Source organism: Notothenia coriiceps, unplaced genomic scaffold (genome assembly GCF_000735185.1).
Source record: "Notothenia coriiceps isolate Sejong01 unplaced genomic scaffold, NC01 NC01_scaffold00022019, whole genome shotgun sequence".
Taxonomy (NCBI): Eukaryota; Metazoa; Chordata; class Actinopteri; order Perciformes; family Nototheniidae; genus Notothenia; species Notothenia coriiceps.
In genome coordinates this window covers 778,473-798,879 of record NW_011354720.1, presented here as the reverse complement: position 1 = coordinate 798,879, position 20,407 = coordinate 778,473, and the positions used below count along the sequence as shown (strand labels likewise).

At 39.6% G+C, this 20,407-nt stretch overlaps 2 protein-coding genes across 3 annotated transcripts in view; both read left to right on the top strand.

Moving 5' to 3' along the window:
- The window catches only part of etf1b (eukaryotic translation termination factor 1b), a 663,186-nt gene that overhangs the window by 420,680 nt on the left and 222,099 nt on the right, over positions 1 to 20,407 (top strand). The window lies entirely within an intron of this gene.
- Positions 267 to 5,511, top strand: LOC104953597 (grainyhead-like protein 1 homolog). Its single transcript, XM_010780551.1, has 5 exons — positions 267 to 345; positions 546 to 631; positions 2,701 to 2,786; positions 3,756 to 3,820; positions 4,180 to 5,511. Exons 2-5 carry the CDS (start codon positions 553 to 555, stop codon positions 4,292 to 4,294), a joined length of 345 nt encoding a protein of 114 aa, XP_010778853.1. The 5' UTR covers positions 267 to 345; positions 546 to 552; the 3' UTR covers positions 4,295 to 5,511.

Here is a 20,407-nt window from a genome sequence, read left to right as displayed (position 1 = left end):
TTGGGGCGTCTCTGCTGGAACTGCTACCTCCGCGACCCGAACACGGATAAGCGGGAGAAGATGGATGGATGGATGGATGGATGGACTATACAAATCCTACACATCTAATATATATCGTTTCTGTATTTGTATACATTGTTCGCTATTTTAACAGTTTTCAGAATTTAGCTTTTTATAAAGTTATTAAATGGTATTCTTTCATCTTATGTAGAGCACTTTGAACTATTTCTGTATTTGAAAGTTGCTATAGAAATACAACGTCCTGCCTTTCCTTAAAAAAAAAAAACGAATTTCTTTCTTTCTGTTTCCTCTGCAGCCTTACCCAACAGAAGATGGAGAGGACAGGTGAGTTCACTGGGGCCTTGATTTCACACTTCTCACAAATACTTTAAAGTACTTTTGAACCGAGTCAACCTTTGGCACATTCCCAGTAAAAGGCATACAGGGATGTTGCTTCTAGGAAAGGCCTATGGGGCTTTGTGTAGCCTGTTAGCTGGTTGTGAAACACGTTAAACAGTGATTTGTGTGTTTGTGTGTGTCTGCAGCTCGGGCATGAAGAGATTACCCTTCAGTGACGAAGAGTTCGGTTCACCCCCAAATAAGATGGCGAGAGGAGAGGAACCAAAGAAAGGTAACGTGTGTACGTGTGTACGTGTGTACGTGTGTACGTGTGTACGTGTGTACGTGTGTACGTGTGTGCGTGCATGCGTGCGTGTGTGTGTGTGTAATATGAGTTTTCACATGCTGATCAGGTGAGTTATGGTCTTCCCAATGTGTGTGTGCATTTTAGCATGTCTTCTGTTGAGTGTTTGACACACACATACCATGTATACATCACTTCAGGGGACATTACATTGAATTACATGCATTTACTGGAGACTTACCCTAAACCTAAGCAAGTCTTCACCCTAAAATTAATGTTTCCCCCATGGGGACCTCCATTTTGTCCCCATAAGGGAGGCGAGTCCCCACACGTGACTGTGTAAACAGATTTAGGTCCCCACAAGTATAGTAATGCTAGGCCACACACACACACACACACACACACACTCTTGGGGCCATGTGATTATTCCAGCTCTTCGAAAACACTCACACACGTGTCTACGGCCTGCACTGACCTAACAAATACCACTGATAGCTACGTGCACACACACACACATGCAAACAAGTCTATGCCCTTTCCCCTATATCCTATTCATAGACATAAAGCAAGCTTAGAAGAAAAACATGGAGTGTAGACAAAATGGGTATTAATTCAAAATCATTTTTATTGACTCTGCATAATACATGCATACAGTCAATAGCTTCCAAAAGCCAGATAGGGCTGCAGGAGTTTAGGCTGTAAACTATCTACAGAGAACTAATAACACTGATCAGACCACAGTGAGGTGTCAGGGGTCAACAGATGTCCCTGTTGCACAAAATAATATACATTTATTTAGGGTCTTCCACCTAAAGATATTATATTGTGAACTACTGCATACTTTAATCTCATTCAGCATTGAAAAGCCCTTCAAATTAACAATCCCAGGCCCACTTCCTCCTGTATTTCTTTCTCAACCAGGTTATTCCTGTTGAAAGAAGACCTTGCCAAGAGTAGTAGGAGTTTAGTAGGAGTTTTTGCCAAGAATACCAAAGACTGAGGTGGCGCCGCACTATACAAACATTAACCTGTAAAGAAGAGCCACAAATAGACATGACTTCCGAAGCTTAACTGCATACATTTAAAATTAAGCATTATTCTGCAAAAAAAAAGCGACATTCATTGAGTTTTAATCAAACTTAATTCAGTTTAGATTTGGGGGAAATCTTTCCCCATAAGCTTGCATGTTTCCATGTTAGAAATGTTGCAGTAGTGTGATGGTTTGAATGGGATCCTGCCGATGTTAATACAGTGAAGGAGATACTGCCAATCTGCCAGTGTGCCAACAGCCTCCATGACGTCCATCTCAAACAAAGTTATTAATGGCGGCTCCAGAACACTGTGAACTCTGGCCTAAATACTTTAGCATTACGAAAACCCCCCTTATATAGTCACTTACAAATAATACTGTTTCACTTCCTTATAATTGGGTTTAGCTTCTCAAACTTCTGAAATCTCCTGTGCATAGTTAGGTCTTTAAATATGTGTCGCATTTAGAGACCACACATATCGCAACAGCTTGCAAAACAATACAAGAAAATCTATTTAGAGCATGATCTATTTTGAGCAAGAATTAAAGGTGGGTCCATGTTTGAATGTGCTTTCTAGGTGTGAATTGCGTGGGTCCAGGGCCAGTTTAGTTCTCAATGAGTGTCTCAAAAAGTCACGTAGTAGTGGTATAAGTTAATATTATTTATTTTATTTTATTTAACCTTTATTTAACCAGATAAAAGCATTGAGATAGAACCTCATTTGCAATGCTGACCTGGCCAAGAAGGCAGCAACGTTACACATAACACAAACAATATGGCCAGCAACATTGCAGAACATGTTTAAATGTAAAAATGCATTAAACATAAGTATACATGTGCTTGAGCTTTACTTCTTCGAAAATTGAGAAAGGGAAACGCTTTAGCCACAAATCAGTCAAACAGTTCAGACAAGCTTCAAAACTTTTGGCTGATGCCAGAATTGGGGCATGTTTTGTGTCCAACCCATGAACAAATGTGCTCTGTTTTGATGCCTTCTTGTCTCTTCTTTCTCTTTTCACCACACAGTCCTGCTGTACGTGCGCAGGGAAACAGAGGAGGTGTTTGATGCTCTCATGCTGAAGAATCCCACGCTGAAAGGCCTGGTGGAAGCTGTAAGTTGTCCTCAGTTGACTTCATGTTTTTGTTTTATACCGAGACCCAGTTCTCAGTGTGTCTAAAAGCAGTACAACCCACAAACACCTACAAACATCTGGCTTGTATCTTCAACTGGAAAGTTTACAATCTGCATTCATTCCCGGGACAAACGACCGCAGTAGACATGGGTGTTTATCTGCTAAAAATCCACATGGATTTGGACAATTATTTGAATGTATTAACCTAAATAAAAATCAACTATCCTCTCCCTAAAGTCACCAGAATCTATTGACAGAATGAATAATGTAATGTTGGAGAGTTTGAACAAGAGACTGAGTATTAATAGATACAAAAACCAGAAGTAGCATAACCACCGTTGATTACTAACCTTTTAAGCTTTCTGGCATGACATCAAACCTGACACACCAAGGAAAATAACAGAAAGGCATGTTAGTCTAGTATTTGGAAAAGGAGTCGCCTATTTTTTCCAGGATTTAAAAAAAACCCTGAATAAACATGCACATTTTGGAAAAAAGTGTATATATACAGTAGGCAACTGTGGCCTGTTAAATAAGCTGCAGGACACCAATTAGAAACAACGTAGGGTAGACTGAGTACAAAAGGTGAACTGGGGACATTGAGAAATAGAGAGAAAGGGTGTGTGTGGGTTAAAAAGGGATACAGGGAACCAAGGTAGGGGAGTTATGGGGACAAAAGCTGGGGAAAAGAGGAAGTGGGGACGTCCTGGGGAGAGGGAAGAAGAGGAGATTGTGGAAAAAGGGTGTTTTTAAAAATGCAAATAGAAATAGAAGAATAGAAAGAGGCTGGTGGGAGACTACTTTAGGGTGCAAAGGTTGTGTATAGTGATTATAGAGAACCATGCACAGGTGCACCAGGTGTCTGTAGAGGATTACACCATTTTATATTTTCTTTCTTTAAGGTTCTCTTAATAATTTAACATTGATTTGTGTTTCTTTTTTAACCAGATTTCAGAGAAGTATGAATTACCTTTGGATAAGGTTGGGAAAGTCTACAAGAAGTGCAAGAAAGGGTGAGTCATCAATACTGTACGACACTGTCTGTGAGCAACCAAACCCAAATAGTTGATTCTTTTGATTTACATCTTAATTGCTTTATTTATTCTTCTTGTATTATTATTCACCTTATTTTGATTTTTTGTATTATTATTTGTATAGCACTTTCATTTAAAAACAGCAAAAATATTGATTTAAATAAAACATTCTGGTAAAGATAAAGTGTTCAGTGTTGCAGAGCAAGCAAGACATTTAAAAGACCTACTAATTAAAATACATAAGGCATAAGAGATCATAAATGAACCTGATTGTACACTTTAGTTATCTTTAAATGAAACAAAGAGGCCACTAACATCCATATCTGTTTTGATAATAGGATCCTAGTGCACATGGATGACAACATCATCCAACACTACTCCAACGAAGACACCTTCCAGATCACCATGGAGGAGATGGGCGAAATGTACAAACTCACCCTCACTGAGATCTGATTGGACGATGCCAGCAATAGAGGACCAATGAAATGGAGCTGTCAGAAGAAGTGGTTTACACATCTTGCTACGCAGTGATTATGGACTTGATCTGACACTTAAATCATGTTGTCTTTGTGCTGCATTAATGTTAAAAGTCAGGTATTTAAAAAAAAACACAGCTCTTCATGGATCGCAATGTTGATTAGGTGTGTAAGTTATACATTTTTGATTGATTTTAAAAACCTTTCTCTGTGTATACGACTCAACAAGTGAGTCCAGGTTTTATTGTATACACATTTATCTTGTATTCAGTAAGTTGCACCTCACAGATTTGTGCCTAATTTTGTAAATGTTTGTGCAGAGCATTTGTGTGTGGCTGCTATACCTCATGCTATGCAAGCAGCAGTGTTTCTTTTTATGAAGAGAAACGACTCGTCTTTCCCTTCCTAAAGCCATAGCACTGATGATTACAATCCGTAAAGTTGGGTATTTTGCGCACAAAATGAAGACGGCAAATTGTTGATAGAGCCCCAGTGGTTCAGTGTATTAATACTAAACAACATGGCAGTATTCGTTGTGTAAAACTCTCTTCAACCGTCATGCAATTAGGGTAGAATATTGTAAATGATTGTGATTATTTTTTTAGTGTAGGAGACATGTTTGTGAATGAAATTACTTAAAAGATGATTTTTCATCAGGTCGATATAAAAATGGCCCTCTATGTGAGTATTAAATAGTCATTAAATACATGAATAACAATGCTAAAAAGCATCCCTGTAGAGTAGGTTTCTGAATGTTGATGAAATAGGTCAATCAATGTGTAGTGCAGTCAGGCTGTTCTGGAAGTGCAATATGATATTAAGGGTCAGACACATTCGCAAAGAGAATCTCCTCTATTGTCAAAAAGAAATTCATATTATCTGGTTTAAAAAAAAGGAAATATTTTTGTATATAGCCACTGAAAAAACTGATCGATATGGTCTCTCCTTTTGTATCTCAGTACTTATTGTGTATATATTTATTATTAAGAGAATGGATGTGGGTCCTTGTTTTTTTTTATATCCAAATTTCTATTATACCTATTAATATAATGTTTATTTGCTTTTTATATGAAGTTATATTAACATTACATGTCAAGGGACAAAAAGTTATTAAGATGTTTTTAATTGTTGTTGTTTTTTGTAAAGGATTTGAAGCACAAACCGCCCAATAAAGGCTCTCCAGTAGCTTCTGTCTGTCGAGACTCTGTTTCTTTCTTTTGATCGTTTGACATGTTTTCTACCTTTTCAAACGCATATTAAACAGCCTATCTTACAACAGACTTGCAATATGTAAGTGGTTCAGGAAATAGTAGGTCTGTCTGTGGTTGATGTGTTGAGCTGCAGCAGTTATGAACTGTGCCTTTGCTGGTGCTTTCTGTGTCTGTCCACAGGAACAGATGTCTGGGCATCAAACCTAACCCCGTTCACAGGAAACAGGCATGACAGGACGGCCTGCTGCAGAGAAGCTGCTCTGTCGGAAACCAGGCCATTGATTGCTGCATTCACCCTTTGGTTAAAGTAGCCTATTATTTGATTTAAGCCACTCTAGTGATGCGGCTCTAAACAATGTAATGTTAATCAGCCGGTCCATGCCTTTGGTCTCGAAATATCTGAAGCTTTAAGATAGATTGCCATGATGTCTTGATGCAGACATTCATGTTCCCCCAAGGATGAATCCTGACAGGTCTTGTGGTCCACTGACTTTTATACAAGCCCCACTGTGAGGTTGACCCAGCTGTTGGTGACAACAGTGAAACCTCATAGAGCCACAAGTCTAAAATTATGAGATAACATTAGAGTAAATTACCTCCTAAAAGGTTATCCTAGATATGTTTCTATATGTTCGAAGGATATTCTATTTGTTTTGCAGCAGAGCAGCAAAGATAATAGCCAAGGATAAAAACAATTTGTTATGACCCATATAAGATGTTGAACTCATGATTGCACATGACACACTGTACAGGTTCAGGTGTACAGAAACAGAAAGCGGTTCTCTTCCTGTTTGAGTCAGTATATTCCAGTGTGCCTTTGTATGATTCATACCTTTTTTATTATTTATAGAACCACACTTTCGAAGTCCCTCCTGCTGTGAAGTTATTCAATCACCAAATGTGCACCGGAAATAACAGTAACATTTGTTTTTATTGTCCTTGCCTAAAATAGTATCGCTGATCATTTCCATATAGCACTGATAGGCCTAGATAAACAGTAAACAATGCCACTTTCCTTTTCCTTAAGGACACTTGCAGAACTCTGATAGGCTTGTATGAATGTTAAATTAATGCATTTTCTCCCTGAATTCATCCAAAGGTCATGTGCTAATCTGCTTTAGGCATATTGAATTGAGAAAATGTTTGTCTTGTCTTGTCTATTATTCAATCTCTTGCCTCTCATTAGATATATTTGCTGCAACACATCGAAAAATGAAACTAACCCATTAATACTCTTTTTCTATTTTAATTCACCAAAATGTACAGTAGAGGCCAAGCTGAAATCTCACAGTTTTTCATTACTTTTTTTTAACTAAGAACATGACATTCATAAGATCCATATTGCAGGCTACTTATTTATATGAATGTTTAGATGGTCTCTCTTTGCATGTTCCCTCATTCAAAACCCCAACATACACTGAAATACTGTTGGGTAAATGACACACATACATTTTGGCAGAATAATGAGCAGAGCCCGTTAACTTTGTAACATAAAAAAAAGTGTATTGCTCGTCTGCTGAAAAAAAGCAGACAAATGGACATACACACACTTACCGCAAATCTGAACGGGTGAACTGCTGAGTTTATCATAATTCCGGTGCACGGGTCCGCAGCAGTGGCGTTGCGCAATATTTCGGGGCTCCCCCGCAGGTCGGACAATGGGGCCCCGCCCCCTCCCCTAAATCAATAATAAAGTGACATGGGATAGACATCGCGGCAACTTTTTTAAATGTTTATTTTTTCAGGTATCTTTTGTAAACAGTATAGGTCAGTAGGAACTTTCTGTATAAAGATACATCTGATTTAAACAGTATAGGGTCAGTAGGAACTTTCTGTATAAAGATACATCCTGATTTAAACAGTAGGGTCAGTAGGAACTTTCTGTATAATATACATCTGATTTAAACAGTATAGGGTCAGTAGGAACTGTATAATAATATACATCTGATTTAAACATCATTGACAAATACAAACAAGTGGCTGTGTATTTTTTGTAACATGAAGGTATATTGTAGAACGTTATAGCCTATCATCATTGGAGTTCACACAACGGAACGGTTCACATATATATAACATTCTGTATAAAAGAAAAGTAGCCTACAAAAAACAAACAAATAAAACACATCCTATAGGCTACATAGAGGATGCAATCAGGAGCTGCTTTGTAGGCCTATTATTTTATACGAGCGCGTCTCCTGGCATTCTTCTGCGCAAAGTCCTGTATAACAGTCTTTAAATCTATACTGCGCGCGCGTCGGCTCTCAATCCTAAGGACTGCTAACCCAGACAGTCTCTCTTGTGACATTGTGCTCCTCAAATATGTCTTTATTAATTTAAGTTTTGAGAAAGATCTCTCAGCACTGGCAACAGTCACGGGTATAGTTAAAAACAATTTCAGTGCTATGGCAACATCGGGGATACTTGGCAAAATGGACTGATCTTCAATGAGCAGGGTTTGTGCAAGGTCTTTGATTGTTCCACGCACAATTTTCTTTATAGTAGGCCTAAGAGCATTACGGAGGGACAGGATCTGGAAAGGAAACTCGGCTGACAGGTCGTCTTTATACTGGCCTGATAAAGCACTTGCGGACTCAGACAGATCCTTGTCTGTTGCGCGCAAAAGTTCGCGGGGAAGCAGAAAAGAAAATCGCTGTGCAACTTCGCTCATTCCAACAAATCGATTTTTGAGTTGGGCAACGACAATATCGATATTTGCGTAAAATACCGCCACTCTAAAATGCTCCCCTGGGTCTTGGAGCCGCTGGTCCTCGCAAAGCTCTGAAAAGTGCCTCTTTGTGCGCCTTGCGCGTCTGTCTTTGAAGAGACTGTGGACACCCCATGAGGATGCCAGGTCTTGCGCTTGCGCTTTTAAGCCATCAAACTCTCCTCGGAGTTGGGCAAGTGTATCGGTTGCGTTACCAAGCATTGCTGTCGCCTGTAAGAGGTCCACGTCTTTGCGCTGGAGAGCTTGGGACACAATGTTGACTGTTTCAAGGACCTTGCCCTGTATTACAGTCATTAAAACAAACTCAAAGCTCTCCATGGCCTTTTTCAAGCCAGTCGCCTCGGCACGTTCCTCGCTTTTTTTGGAGAGCAAGTCTATCTTAGTTAGCGCTTGCATAATGTCAGCATAACGGAACCGCAATGATTGGACGGCGTCTTGTCTTGATGCCCATCGTGTCGGGCATAGTCTCTTCAGTGTAGGCTGGCCAGCCTTGGGCACTGAGAGGTGTGTTTCCAAAAGCTCCCATCGTTTGACGCTTCCACTAAAGAATACATATAGCCTTTCAACAGTGTCGTAGAAGTCTTTTATCTCAGGTATATTTTGGCAAGCGTCATTGAGTACAAGGTTTAAATTGTGCGCAGCACAATGAATGTACACTGCGTTGGGCTCTTTATCCCTTATGCGTTTTTGTACACCGGAGTAGACACCACTCATATTGCTAGCCCCGTCATATCCCTGTCCGCGGCACTTCCCAAGTAGTATCCCCTTTCTCTCCATCGATTCGAGAATTTCTCTCTCTATACCTGCAGCAGTTTGGTCTGTGACTGCATGGAAGCCCAAAAAACTTTCGTTTATTTTCACCTCTGTAGGGTTTCCATTTTCATCATTTGCTATAGTAACATATCTGAACACTTGACTCAGTTGGTCTACTTTTGAAATGTCCTGGGTAGTATCCATTATAATCGAATAGAATTCTGCATTCTGTATGTCTGTAATGATTGTGTCCTGCACTTTTTTCGATAACAATGAAATTATTTCGTTTTGAGTTTGAGGACTTAGGTAGTGCACCTTCTTTTTGCTTTCAATAAGCCTTTGCAGAACTGGATCATAACGCGCCATAAGTTCTATGGTAGATAAGAAATTACCATTATCTATATCACCTATTTTCTCTCTGTGACCCCGGAAAGCAGAGTTGCGAGAGGCCAGTGTTAGTGCAACATCAGTTATTCTGGTTAGGACCTCGGTCCAAAACCCCACCTCTCTCTTAAACTCAGATGATATTTGCGCGTCAATGGTCATATTATTTTTCCACGTATCATACACGACACATGCTGCCAAATGAGAGCGAGAGAATTCGTGTTCCTTAATCTTTTTAGAGAGACCCTGCCAATCATTTATTCCTATTCTTCACGCTTGGTGGAGGTGATGGGCAGACGGTCTGTCACCGAACAGCCAGCACTGCTCACAGTACACCCGGTCCATAGATGGCGAGTAACATATCCACTTGCGCGGAATTCTACATCCAATTTTAGATGTTTTGTTATAGAACTCTTTTGAAAAGCACCTTCCCCATCCCTTTTGAATGGCCCTTCAGGCTTGCATGGCCCGTTATTCAGAATGTACCGTTTAACATCATCGTCTTCTAAATCTACAGGGAATTTCCCCCTATCAGTAGGGTATTCAGTCATAGAGTTTTCGCTGGCCAACGTGTCCCTAGGGTGGGTGGGAGCTGTTGTCACTGTCGGGGCACTGCTAGCTGGCTGGGCAACCTTGGCTATGTCTGAACTGGCCTCGGAGGGGGCACAGCTGACTTCTTGCTGACCTGCAAAAATGAACGGATTAGATTCCAATTCCAATGTAACCTGTAGCATACTCTTACTGGTTATGGCGAATAAAACTTTCTATTATTCTAATGTCTAACCTGTTTCGAAGCGCGAGGCACGACTAGCTGGCTCGGCTGTAACGGGGCTGCTGGGCTGTCTGCCTGGACTCGGAGCTGACGGCCGGGGGCCGGGGGAGGTTGCTAGCGGTCTATCTGCAGTAACATTAGAGTCTACGTCTACCTTTGCTGCCTGCCGGAACAATGACGTTATTTTAGGTAGTTTTGCCCTCTCCTGTTCGGCTTTCGCTCTCATTTTGCTTTTCTGAGCACCGCTTGGGTAGTGGCGCTTCATTTTTCATGTTTACCGGCAACGCAACTAATGAACGTTGTTTATATGAGCAATGCTTCCCGCTTTGTTTTGAACGCTGCCCAGCCTGCCAATGAACATTAGTTATCAGCCGATACACTGTTGTACTACTACAGGCAGCGTACACATGACGGGGACGGGGTGCCTAGCAACATAGCAGGGAGGGGGGGGCCCCGCCCTCTGCGCCCTGTTCCCGCGTTACGAAATCTAAGAAGATAGCCTACAGTGGGGGCGGGGCCCCCTAAGGTCCGGGGCTCCCCCTCCGCTACGCCACTGGTCCGCAGACTGAATTCTACCGGTTTCCGCTCATCTAAAGGGGTGTGTGAAAGATGTTATTAAAATAGTTTATTGCACGTGCAACGTTGTTTAATATTTCCTCTCTAACTGTATCGGGAACAAGGCCCAGATGCTTTATCTGTTGCCCAAACCATAATGCTATTTGTTTAAGTTTGAGACAGACCTTGTTCGAATTTTAGAATTTCCCCGAAAGAGTCTGTGTGCGCATGCGCGAGTTGGAACGCAACGATCCACTGACACTTTGACACAATCGTGACGTCATCATGACGTATTCGTGACGTACTAGTGGTTTTTGTCTTTGGAAGGGAGCATGCCTTCAAGTACAGAATGTATTATAATCTCTGTCTTCACCAGACTGAGAAACCACTTTGAGTTTATACAAACCATACTGATTGTTCTGATATTTCAAACAAACCCAGACAGCAAAACATCTTTCTACAATGGAATCTCAAACTCAATCTCAATCTGAGATGGTTGTAGTCACATCAGGGGATATTTTGCCCATAGTCAACAAATATTTTGATCAAATTTCATCGGCGCAGTGGAGTCTGATATCTTCACAGAACTGCGACTCAATCTTAAAAGGTGTACTGGCTGATATGTTGACTGAAATGATCCTGTCACTTGCTAAAGCAGCACTGGAGCACATTCTTAAAAGTCCATCTCTTGCGGAAATAACTGCACCTTTGGAGACCTTAAAAGTATGCTTAGGAGACTCTCTCCATAGTAGCTTTGCTGTTGCTCTGCGCTTCCCACAGGAGAAATGTCCGAGTGCAGAAAAGCTCACAGCAATGGTTGAAATCGAGGTTGTAGAGAAGGTTCACTCCGTTTTATCTGTGGCCATTAACAGCTCTGTGTGGCCCTCAGAGCCGGCCCTTTCTGTCAGTGGCTCCATGCCCAACGCAAAAACTCTTAGTGTAATGGTGTTTCATGCTACTGAATGTCTGAAAACATATTCAAGAAAGATCAAATCCAAGTGCCAGAGTCTGTGTTGGCGCTTAGGAAGCACTGATATTGACTCTCACAAAATCCCGGAATGTCCACCAGTGACTTTTAAAGACGAACAAGAGAGATGCGGATCGTCTCAGAGTGTAAAATCTCAGATCGCTGTCCTCTCAGCAACTGAAGCTGTGCCTGAAATCCTTGTCAAATGTGGCGTCAACACATCTGTGGATGCCAACAATATAATTTCCGACCTCCATTACATGGATAATGGAAATACTTTGTTGTGCAGTGAACAAAGTGACTTTCCACAGCCTGAGTTAAACACAGGACTAATACTTGATGAGGGGAAATGCTTTTATGCCTCAGAGGCCACATCTCAGCATTTACAGTCATCTCCGCTTATAAAAGCTGAAGAGGATGAATTCAATTTCCCAGGAATGAGTCTCCAGCCTCAGAGGCCCAAATCTGAAGCTAGCTGTCTCACTACACCAATGATCAATGTGAGTAAGAAGCATTCCTCTTCAGTACATTTGGAGATGATCAAAAAGGATATTGACAGCTTATATAGTAAAGTTAACCTGCCAAAAACACCTGCAAAACAAAACATTGCATTTCCCAATTACGAGATCAAGAAGTTCTCAAAGGAACTGACTGATAAATTGTACGACCATCTGATGCCTTACCGAACGTATCAGATTCCTCTGGTCCAAACAGGAAAATGTCTCTCTGACACTGTTATCTCTTCATGCAACACAACATGTAATGCTGTTCAGACACGCTTTTCTCCTGAAGTCCTTTACGCCATGACAGAGGACGCAGTGAGGAAGTTCTTGCAACAAGTGCTACTCTGGTTGGAGATGGACCAATCAGTAAAAACACTGCAAAGCGACCAAATATCTGGTGCGGTAACTGACATCGAAGGCTTAATCACCACGATGCTTAAAGAAACCTCAGTTGCAAACTGCATTGTCAATCAAGAATCCTACGAAGAGATCCCCAGTCAGACTTCAAAACCCTCTTGCCCTCCTCCAGAGGTCTCTTATTCTGTTCCTGCAGGACCTTGTAAGGAAACATGCTTTGGAAAATCCAGAACGGGAGAATCAGCAGTGTCAATGGATGCCTCATCTCTTTCAACAGAGGAGATGACCAAGAACCTAATCAGTCTGCTTATCAGGAGGCTCTTTTTACCAGTTCCTTATCTAATTTATGAGACCCAGGAGAAACTTATCACCGACAGCATCATCCAACGTCTGTGTGTAAAGTGGCAGGATAAAAACATCATCCCAATATCTGCAGTCAGTAAAATCAAAGACGAGGAACAGCTGAAAAAAATCATCAAAGGCACTATCAAAGACATGATAAGGAGTCAAGGCCATAATAGATACGTACGGGTTCATATGGAAACAAATAATCCATTGTTTGACGATGCTTTGATGGAGATCCTGAAAACCCATGTGAAGGCCCCCATCAGTCCGCCACCAAAAAAGTCTGCAGTTGCCACGTCTTTCTCAAAAGTTGTTAAAAATATAACCGAGCACTGCAAAAAAGAATAAGTTGCTTTTCAGTATTCAGTACTGTAATTTTGCAACAATCTTCAGGGTTTCGGTTTCACTTCCTTAATATTTTCTGTACTGTATTGATATTGTATGTCACTTTAGGTTTTCTCCGGGAGCCCCGGTTTACTCCAGTTTCCAATTATTATTGAAAAGAAAAAAAACATGCCTTCTCAGTATTTAATACTGTCGTCTTGCAACAGTCTTCAGGGTTCGATACCCTTCGTTAATCTTTGCTGTACTGTATGGATTTAGTATACTCTCTTTGTCACTTGAGGTTTTCTCCCTTAGCCCTGGTTTCCTCCAGTTTCCAATCCTTACTGGAAAAAAAAAACATGCCTTCTCAGTATTTAATACTGTCGTCTTGCCAACATCTTCAGGGTGCGATACCCCTCGTTAATCTTTGCTGTACTGTATGGATATAGTATATTCTCCCTTTGTCACTTGAGGTTTTCTCCCTTAGCCCTGGTTTCCTCCAGCATTTATTGAATCATAAAGTTAAAAATAAAAAAAAATAAAAAAATATTCAAAGTTTGGTTGTGTTTCCTATGCTGTCAGATGTTTACAAAGGTATAAATAGGCAACTGGTTGTTTCTAACAAAAATGGTTGACTTGTGTTACACTCCGTCAGCACCCTTGCATGTCTCTCTTTTTTCTATTACGATGTGCTGTCCTTATGATAGTTTTCCCTGCTGAGGCACTGCTCATCCCACTTGGCGAGATGAAGATCAAGGTGGTTAAGGTGCAGTTACTGAGAGGTAGTCTTTTATGTAGTCTTAACTTTTACTTTTTTCTTTAGGGATTCTCCTAAGATTATATTTATTTAAAATGTAGTTTATATTTTGCATCTTTGTGCTTCAATTTAAGGCTGGTAACTACAGAGCTTATCTTTTATACTTTATACACCGCTGGGTAGCAGCCAAGCACTATCTTTGTCTATGTTTTAAGAATATATCATAACGTATTTGTTATATTTTGTGCTATTTATCTGACTCTACAATGTTACTAGAAATTAAAGATATCAAATTCAGTGGAAAAAATATTGATATTTACTTCTTAGATGTAGTCGAGTACCCTATGGTAGCAAAAACATTGAGAAACTCAAGTAAAAGGAATACGAGCACTTGAGTCCATCATGTAAATGTGCCAGATTTAGCCATAGAGGCTAGTTTTCATCTGCAGTCCCTGGCAGATTGATGGCATAAAAAGAAAACATACAAGGGCACAGAGGCACGGAAAGAAACACATATGCACAATTAATGCATGATTGCAGCACACATGAAGCACATATGCCCAATTAAAAGCTCTTATATACTAACTAATTAACACACAACAGACACAAAAGCACATGCATAAACAAAGTTAAGAGCTAATATGCACAGACAGTATAAAAAACAATGATATGACCCTTTCTCCATTTGGTCACATCATGTGTGATTGTCCAGTAACCACTGTTTGAGATGTTATGTTCAACAGTTCTGTGGGTACTGTGTTCCAGCTATGTGCTGCTGATTGGAAAAGGCTGACTGAGCAAAGATACTTTTATTGTATTTTACAATCCCCTCTCGTAGTAGCTTTGGTTGATGAGTTTTACATTTTGTTTAATGAAATCATTAAGCTGAGGGGGTGCCAGAACATGAAATATGCAATATAAAAATCTCTGCAAATTTGATTATGTTCTTCTCTCATAGAACGTTGTTTGATAAACCCTTGCAGAAGAAGGCAACTTCCCCTGCAGCCAGACAGCAAATTATTCAAAGTGTATTATTTAATAATATCCCAGATTTGCAAGCCTTCATCATTAGGCACCACACATGCCCAGACCATCTCCAGGGAGCCCTCAACCCTGCCTCCTGTTCCTCATGTTGCCAGGACAACAGAAAGCTGGCAGCACAGGAGCCAGTGTCTCATAGCAACAGATTGGCTTTAGAATCCCATTCCAACCAATCAGGAGCCAGGTGCTTGTAGAGGAATCTCTGCTGTCGCTCCTTTCTAATGGACAGGAGACGGGAGGGTGGGGCCACATGTGCTGTGCAACAACACATCAGTGCAGTGTTTGTTGTCAGGCAATATTTACTATATATATATACATATGCACAGTATATCATACAAACTCTATGATATTTGTCCAGGGATAATTAATTATGTTTTGTAGTATCCATTTTGAATCCTAATGACATGTAAACACTCCCTTACCGTGATGATGAAATCGTGTTAGCCCAATTTACAGACAAACATTTGTTTTAATCTCAAATAAACATGCAATACAAGAGTTATAAATAAAAACAAAGATTGAAACAACATTTGTTTTGTTGCTGCTTTCATTTACTGCATAATATATATATTTTTTATTTTTGAATGGGAGATAAGGGGAATGTGTTTCATGACAAATACTTAACCGAAGATTTTCCTGTGTAAGAATGCAAGGATCTCTTCTTCTTCTTTTGAAAACGATATTGTATGAGTCTACCAGGCCATCGTTTTTCACAACATGCAGGATCCAAATGTTGTGTATTAGTAGCATGTAATAGCAATGCGTTTTTTCTGTGGGTCCAAAAGCCTGATATTTACCTTTTTATTGCATAATCTCTTTTTAGTGCTTTGCCTATATGGTAGACAATTATGTTGGAAATAAAAAATGTTGATGAATTTAATGGTAATTGTTTTTCTTTTTGAAGTCATATTAAAATGTTTTAACATTTAGTTGCTGAAGGATGGAATGGTTTTAAAATCAAAGTAATTAAATTAATTCCATTTTAAGAAGATTTCGTTTTAATGTTCACCATGTACTTTTTCCTGCAGTCATACAGGAACTCACAAACAGATTACACATAGCTGCGAACCTTTGATTGCCTCACAAATTGGAGCATGCATTTAATGCCAAAATAGTACTTTAACATAAAAAAATCAGGATTGTAAACACCACTTTATCTTTCCAGAAAGAGCGCTTGAACAAATACACTGTCTGCTCATTTACTAGGCCTACTGTAGTGACTTAACACCTAAATGCCTAAATGCTGTCTACACAGAGCAGCAAAATTGTTTTTCTATTATGTTATGTCTGTGAAATATCAATTATTTTATTGATCTGACATTTTTAAAACAATCAAAAAAGGCAACAAAAAAGGGGCAGTAAGGGTTACGAAAGATCCTTCTCAGGTTTTGTGCAGCCTGGGACCTGTTTGCTTGGTGTGTCCTTTCACCCAGATGCCAGCTTGTAGTAATGGTGGGGAGGAGCAACTGACTGACAAGTGCCTTCCAAAACCAAGCTCACTAAACATACTGGATATTTGTGTCATCTTTGATTACAATAATATTGCAAAACCTTGTAAAGTTATAATAAAAAGTGCAATTCAGAGGCATAACAGCATTATATGAAACAATAATCTGAACAATTAAGTGTGGCTCAGCACACAGACAAAAAGTAAACTCTTTGAAAAGTGCACAGATTTCACAGCACCAATGTATTCATCGTTTTTTTTTTTTAAATCTTTGCAAACATGCAATGCATTTGCAGTCCTTGATGTTTGAGTTTATGCTTATTAATTAATTTAGACTAGAAAGTAAAGCAATTTAAAATAATGTGAATTTATAAACTCAAAATGTCATGTTTCTCCTCTCATTAAGCTGAACTGTGTTTTCAAATGAAAATAAATTCATGGCAGCATTATAAAAACTGATGTGTTTATTATTATCAAACCTTTAATGGCAGTCTCATTTTACATTTAGAGTGAATAAACTTTGTGGAAATATCACTCTTGTCCTGATGACACAGCCTATAGCTTCCTGTCCGAGCCCAGGGTCTCTGTTAGTGAAATATGGGCCCCTGGGTGTATATATTTAACCCTGCTGGGGCAGCTCCCCCTTTTTGAGTCCGCTCCTGGAGTTCCTGAGTAGCGGGAGTTGTCCGGACAGGGGATGTGTGCATGTGGAGGCCCAGATAGGGCCAGTGTAACCTTTCCTCCAGATTCCCTAACTAAGTTGAAGCGGCCTGCCCCACTTATATCACAAACAGGCTGCTGTGCTCAGGCCCGGGCTGCCTGTCATGCCGGCGTGCTAACTCGTTTCCCCCGTAACTCCTCCCTCTTCCCCTCTCCTCTGCTAACTGCTGGCACTGCAGCTTCAAGCACTCATTGCTCCCTGAGGTCATGATTATGTGAGTCACACTGAGGCACGGCCTCCGTTAACAGCCAGGCGCATCCAGGGCCGGGCCGGGGCAACACACCTGCTACACTCCCTTTGGCTGCAGGCAAGCTGCAGACAAACACCAATCAACTCATTTCACACAATAATCATATGAGCTTTGTATAACAGAAGGATACATCAGAAACAAAATACAAAACATTTCAATGTTCTGAGGCTCATGAAAATGAAACAAGATAATTTTGTTTTAACAAAAGTATCTTGTTTGTATTGAATTGTTCATACTTCCAAACTCTGATTGGAGCCTTTTTATATTTCATGGCTTCTAGAAGTTCAATTACTATTTACACATTTTTTCTTTGTTAAAATGCAGTTGGTGATATAACAGCATATCTAGGTCAAGATCAATTTGATCCCTATTACATGTACTTGTGGGAATGAGCTAAGACATTGTCAGACACTAGACCACAGGAAAAGCAGCCCAACATATGCTTGATTATATTTAGTATCACTAAAACATTGTCCTTCTTTTCTCTGCACCCAGGACACAATGTTCGTCAGTTCAGATCAGTGCAGTAAACCTACATCTGACTCAAATGTAAAATGCATTGTCTGAAAATGTAACAATAATAACAAATCTAATATTGTATACTATATAAAGGGGTTGACTTCACGTAAGACATTCCTTAAAGGGGTGACAACGCTCACAGACCAAACAAGTTTCAAGATTATGACCAATAGTGGGATATACCAGGTACATTTTTGCATAATGTATGTATAATTTACAATATACTTAATGGATGATCATGTGTTACCTGTGGGACCACAAACACATGGATGCATGTCATTTTTAACAGGGATAATGATGCAATATTACACTGGTTACATGGCCAAGTGCTGCAGTAATAACATTGATTACACAGAGCATTTAACTCACTGAAATGTGAATGTAATAACACTCAAGCACTAGTTTATGTGCTTTTTATGTAAGAAAGCTGCACAAACAGCTCAAAAAAACGATACAGGAACCCGCGCTTCATCTGGACATTGGTGATGCATTCAAGTACTGTGGGAAAGGTGTTCAAAATGATTTTGCTTCTGGTCTGGCTTCCAAGTGGACAATGAAGCTTGCAAAATATACGTTTCTTTGGGTCGATCTTTGATATGTGAAAAAAAAATCAGTTAAGTCAATGAAAATATGTCTATCTCTATCTCTATCTCTAATAAGCTAACACATCAAGTGTTGATTATGAGTATCTACTGAGTCCTTACTTCAAGAGACTTAAATCTATGGCCATAAATATTTTTCTTAAAAAAAAGAAAATACAGTTTAACGTCACAGACTTGCACATACTTATAATGATAAAAATACATGGGCTTATTGACATTAACCCAAATAGATCACTGATGTAAAATTAAGCATGTTTTTTATGTTTCCTACAACATCTGATCCAAACATGGAATTAGAAATGGAATACCAACTGGAAATGTAGACCATCACGTCAGATTAAACCAAAACATCTTGCTCAATAACATTACATTGCATTTAGCTGACGCTTTTATCCAAAGCGACTTACAATAAGTGCATTTGACCAAAAAGATACAAACTTGAAGAAAACAGAATCATATAAGTCAGGTTTCATAGATCCAAAACGTTTCAAGTGCTACTCAACTAGCTTTAGATAAGCCAGTCCTTTATTAGTATATAAGTGCTTTGATAGTAATTCTATCGCTCGAAGTGGAGACGAAAGAGATGAGTTTTCAGTCTGCGCCGGAAGATGTGTATGCTTTCTGCTGTAAAACAGACAGCAATAAAACAGGAAAAAAAAAATCCTGGATTTTTTTAATCCACATGGAGCCACATGACTGACTATATGGCCTTAGCAAGATAAGATCCTTAGTTTTTAAATCATAAAAGACTATGCACACGTTACATTTTAACATCCCTTGCAGGTCTTACTGCAGAACCAACAATTACTAAATGGTTCCCCATATCTGCAGAAACACTTTACAAAAACAAAGCACTTACTAAAACTGCATGTTACTTTATGTCACATACCTTACTACTCTAACTTTACAATAGATTTGACTGTTATTGTCTTGGATCCAAAGATGTAGTCAATGTAACGTTTTATGCGCTAGGAGTTATAAACTATGACGCAAATGTTATGTGTTTTTATGCATTTAGCTTGTTGTGATGTGATGGTTTGTAGACTAAGGAAAATTACACATTTTGGTTTATACAATTTGTTTTAGCACTAGGCTACTGTTTAGTCATGACACTTTGGCTGTAATTGCAACTTATTTTTATCAAAGTATAGGTGCGGTGGAAGAAGTACTCAGATCTTGTATTTAAGTAACAGTAGAACTATCAAAGTGTAGGAATACTCTATTACAAGTCCTGCAATCAAAATGTTACTCAAGTAAAAGTAAAAAAGTATTAGCATCAAAAAGTATGCATTATGCACATTTTTCCATTTCAGACGAATATATATTATATGTTTTGATTATTTTAAGTCTTATTTAAATGTTGATTATATATTTCAAATCCTTAATCCAAATCTGCAATGTAAATAAAGGTATCACATAAATGTACTGGTGTAAAAGTACACTATTAACATCTGAATTGTAGTGGAGTAGAAGTACTTAAGTTTTGGAGTACTAAAGTTCAGTACTTGAGTGAACGTACTTCATTTTCTTTGTTTGTCTGACTTATAAGAAGTTGCATAAACCATGATGTATTTTCCACCACGTTGTTCCCACATCCCGTGAACGCAGCATAGACTCGATCGACCTTTCGCCCAGTTTAGCGTGCGGCAGTTCATCGGGTTTACCCTGACACTGCTGACTCTACAGGCCACGCCCTCCAACGGCCACGCACCCTATTTCCTCCAACCGTCCTGCGAGCATGCACTGTTCACGCGTTCTCTGCTCTCCCATTGGCTGGAGCTCCGCACACACTTAATTGTGATTGGCCAAGTGTTGCCACCCGCCAGTGCGTGTTGTGAGTTTTGTTTTCCTTTTTTT